We start from the raw sequence: 4,990 nt of genomic DNA on the forward strand, positions 1-4,990 counted from the left end.
ATATAAATAAATGGCTGTTCGGGGTGACAAAAGCAAATGTGTTAAAGTCACACATATATACAGAGAGAAAAAGAGAGTGATATGGCTTGCAGGCAATTGTGGGCTTCAAGAGCAGCCTCTTACCTGAGGATCTCTGTCTTCCACAGAGGCTTTTCTAATGGTAATATTACTTCCATCTTCTTCTTCTTCTCTCTGTGATCTGCTTTTCATTTGTTATGTTTCACTCATCACATACAATTAAGTTGTTGTCATGTCATGTCATGTGTTATGTTGTGGATCTTGATCCATGTCCTTCAATGTTTCATTTTAAATCTCATGTCTCTTCTTTTTCTTTTCTGGATTGGTAATTCACATTTCTTTTTATGTTTTCTCATGTATAATATGATATATTGCTATCCACCGCAGTGCTATGCACTCACAAATATTAGTTATTCTTTCTAACTCTAGATAATATTATATTAAAAAAAAAAAAAAAAACATCAATAGAGATCTCTTAATGGTCCTGTTGACATTGCTCTTCCCACCTTTACCTTTATATTATCTATATTTCAAAGGCTGAGAGCATTCTAATGACCTGGTGGGAAGGGAAAAGTGCACCACCCACCCACCAACAAAAAAGCATTAAAATGAATAACCTCTGTCCATTTTTTTATGATTAGCTTTTGACCTTTATTAGAGCTCAAGATTCTTAATGGCATGTATTATATGTGACGTACTTTATGGGCTGCATTCTGAACCCAGTGGGCCTGTAAGGCCCAGTTAGTTACAATATTAAACAGGAGAATGACAAGGGTGGAGCTAGCTGGTAATGGATAGTGACAGAAGGGGGAAAATGTTATTTTTTGAATACTAAATCTATAGAGGAGACTGGGATAAATTCCAAAATTGAAATTGAAAATATTCCATGTTTGTATACGTTTTCAGAAAGTATGTTACTGAATGTTTGAATCTTGGATTGTAGCTATGCTGTTATTTACTTTGTCAATATTGAAGCTTTATACATCAAAGAAAAAGGCTTTTCTTGTTTTCAAGTGCACATTTAGTAATTTGGTAGAAAATGACTTTCGGATATTTTGGCTTTTTAAAGTAAGATTTTCTTCAAATGTATTTTAGCATTTTGGAAAAGTAATTTGGTGCATATTTCAGCTCTTTTGGTAAAATGCATTTTTGACATACACCTACTTTCTTCTCATTGAGAAGTTACGTAATGTAATCCAAACAATACCCACAACTCATTGTTTGGAAATAATTTTTTTCCAAAACACATTCTGCTCAAAAGTAATTCTCCTCCTGGAAATGAAACAAGCCCTTCTCCCACTGTGCCATATGTGATGGGATCTTGAAGTTGCTTAAATTTTGTTCTTTCCTGAATTTCGAACTATAATCGGGTACATTACATTAAAGCTTTATATATTTAAATTTATATAAAAACAAGACTCTTGGATCAATTGTTTGCTTGTAAACATATTGTAAAAATAAGTAAACAAAACCACAATTTGCAGGAGGGAACTTATCTCAATACTGGCATGCCTGATTGAAATATCTCCAGTGTGCTTATTCAGTTTTAGAAACAAAACGAATATCTTGTGTTTAAACATCTTATTGGTTTCGGTGATTTTTTCAGATTCTTTCCATATTCAAATCTCCAATTATATTCTAAATGTAAAATTTGCATTTGTTTGTTTGAACATGTAAAATATGGAAATGATTGGTTGTTGTTAGCATCTCTGAAGTCAATCTGCATGATGTCTTCAAAATGTTTGAAAAGAACACTTTGCTTGGACCTTGAAGAGATTTAGTTTTCTGACTTTTAGTTATCTCTCTAAGCTTACTTGTTGGTTTCTTGTATGTTATTCCTCCAGTTGTTAAAGATTTGAAGTATGCTGATTCTCACGAGTGGGTAAAAGTTGATGGAAATTCTGCAACAGTTGGCATAACTGATCATGCCCAAGATCATTTGGGTGATGTTGTATATGTTGAATTGCCAGAAGTGGGAGCAGCTGTAACTCAAGGAGCTAGTTTTGGTGCAGTTGAAAGTGTTAAGGCAACAAGTGATATTAACTCTCCTGTTTCAGGAAAAGTGGTTGAAGTTAATGAAGAACTTCACAGTTCTCCAGCTTTGGTGAGTATTATTGCCTTATTCTTGAAGAATATTTTACATGAAAGCCAAGATATGAATGCTGAGTATCTTGGAGAATATTTTACAGTTCTCCTGCTTTGGTGTATGTGCACTTCAACTATTTTTTATCCTTTCTGTACTACCTCTGTACACCATAATCCAAATTTTGGATCACCATACCTATGATGCTTTCTTATTCATCAACACCAAGTGTTTTCATGATATCCTAAATTTCTTCATACAGGTCAACTCAAGCCCTTATGAAAATGGATGGATAATTAAAGTTGAGATGAGTGACAATGGTGAATTAAACAATTTGATGGACCCAGAAAAGTACTCCAAATTCTGTGAAGAAGAAGATTCCAAGCATTGACTGTCTTGCCAAGATCTTTCAGCACTCCCCATGGTGTAGATCATGTTAAATTGGGAAATTATGAAAGCTAAGAATTGCTTATTCTCTTTACACCTTTGTCCTTGTGTCATGTATGCACTGCTCTATTTTTATTTTTCATGAGCTTCTGACTCACCCTTTGCAATGGAAATATGAAATTGATAACGTGGCAAATTGATGATTGTGATGAAAACATTAAGTTCTTTTTTGTTACAAGAGATGATAAAAGCAAAAGAAAACAGAATCACCAAAACAAAGGACAAAAACTACTCCCTTCTAAAAGGGACACCAACCACATCCGCATGCATGGCAATAGCCAGACAAGCATGAGCGCTATCTAGACAAACAAATTGACTCCCTCTTCGGGCGCCAAACTTAGCGAGAATATCTGCACACTGGTTACCCTCACGGAGAGTGGCAGATATTACAAATCCAGCGCCTATTCAAGATAACCCATGCAATGCCATTAGCATAAACATGATGAGCCTCAACCCCATCTTTCACCCTGTTAACAACTGCAAGAGAATCTGAATAACAAATGAGATTCCTAATACCAGTATCCGAACACAGTTCGAGACCAATACAAGCCTCTGAGAAGACTCTATGAAAATATTCAAGTTCTTACTTAAGTAATAGGACCCTAAGGAGGCAATATGTCATCATTATGATTCGACTGTCAATGGAGAAGATGCTCAATAGAAGCCTCTGAAAAGGCCAAACACCAAGACTGATCACAAAGCCCGTGATCCAGTCACCAAGATACAAGTTTGCCACCCGCACACTTTTTCTGGTAAGTTAATTTGCTTCCAAAGAAAGCCATGTCCATTAAACCACACTCCTCGAAGCACTGAGCAAATGCAACAGCGTGGGAAGGTGGGAAGCATCCTCCCCGTTGATCCACAGGTAGAAGGATGTCGTTAAAGTCCCTAATGAGGGTCCAAAGACACGCAACACGCGAACGAAACTCACCCAACATATTCCTTTTAACTAAGCACCAAATTCCACTTGCATGGCCATTTAGCCTCCTCCATAGCAAAGGAACTTGTACCCAACTTGATCCCAAAAGTTGGTCAAGTTCGCAGAGGGGTATGCGTTTCAAATAAGCAGATAACCATCGAGTTAAAACGCATAATCAACTCCTACATATGAGCCTGGTTCCGACGGTTGGCAAACCCCTGGACATTCCAAGCAACCATAAGAAAATCTTTAAACCCCATCATCATAACCACCATAAGAGAAAGCAAGAGACACTTCCACCTAGGTTCGTTGGCCACCGTGTGTGTCCTCCACCATGTTCATGTCCTCCAACGAAGCATTGGATGTTGTATATCCCCACCATCATCCATGTCATCATCATCTACTCCCCCTATGATCACGCCAAACCGTAAATCAGAATCAGGAGGTTCTGGTGGATGGAGTAACCCCTGAGAGGTGGGGCTCAAATTAACCATCATCAGGGGAGGCCTCCCTGACCTAGGACAACCCTAGCCTGAGACACCATGATGGCTTTACCCTTATCTATACGAGAAGGGTCTTCATGATGTAAGACATTCTTGGCACTCACTCTAGGGCGAGATAGCTTCAAAAGTTCCCTAGATTTAACGTTCCAATTTGTCAAAGGGACATCAGCATTCTTAGAGGAGTCTTGATTCTTGGAATCAGTCCGAGACCGCTTAGGGTGTTTCTCACATGCATGCAAAACACCCTCATGCAGATTCTCCTGGCCTATTGGAGTCAAGGAGTGATATCAGTCAACCTCGTTGACTCCCCTTGGAGACATGGCCCCCCTTTTGCCACTTTTAAGAGGTTGAAATCTGTTTGTATCTCCGGGATGCGAAACTGCTCGTGACTTGTGGTTATAATCAAGGTTTGTTCTAGATTTTTTGTTTTGTTATTGTTCCCATTGTAATAAGGACTGCGGAAATATTGACTTTTTTTATATTCGTTGAGTCACCATGATTTTATCTTTGAAAAGGTACCTCAATAAGTTAAGAAAGGAAGACATTCATAGATTATTCTTAGCTCTTATTCTTAAGTAATATAGAACTTGTAGACATATTAGATTAAGTTTCTCAGTTGAGACTAAAGGGTAAAAGTGACCTAGACCTTCTTTCTATTATCAATATCTAGACTATAAGTCTACTATAGTATCATTAGGGTTACAATGTCCTAAGTTAAAGGGTGATAATTTAATGAGTGTCAAAATAAACAATATCTCGGACGTTATATCCTTAATGATACCAACCGACTTATGATTAATACAGTTACATGATCCATTTCATGTAAAAATTGGAGCTAGGTTCTGATCCTTACCAAAAGTTGCAATGCCCTGGCCATTCACACCCACCGCTGTCAAACCTTCAGAAGTAGGGTTTTCCGAAATGCCATGAGCAACATCAGATTTGTCGAGCCTACATGAGCCTCCTTCCTATTTGGGAAAGACATAGTGATCATGTGCATATAAGACCACACCTCTTGCA

The 4,990-nt window shown here is 37.7% G+C and overlaps 1 protein-coding gene across 1 annotated transcript; it reads left to right on the forward strand.

The window, feature by feature from the left end:
• On the forward strand, positions 1 to 2,684 carry LOC109807757 (glycine cleavage system H protein 2, mitochondrial). Its single transcript, XM_020370369.3, has 3 exons — positions 1 to 160; positions 1,863 to 2,122; positions 2,364 to 2,684. The coding sequence occupies exons 1-3, from the start codon at positions 82 to 84 to the stop codon at positions 2,490 to 2,492; spliced, it is 468 nt and encodes a 155-aa protein (XP_020225958.1). The 5' UTR covers positions 1 to 81; the 3' UTR covers positions 2,493 to 2,684.
• Positions 2,685 to 4,990: the final 2,306 nt, after the last annotated feature.

The sequence above is a fragment of the Cajanus cajan genome, chromosome 10 (genome assembly GCF_000230855.2).
Source record: "Cajanus cajan strain Asha chromosome 10, NIPB_CcT2T_4, whole genome shotgun sequence".
NCBI classification, from domain to species: domain Eukaryota; kingdom Viridiplantae; phylum Streptophyta; class Magnoliopsida; order Fabales; family Fabaceae; genus Cajanus; species Cajanus cajan.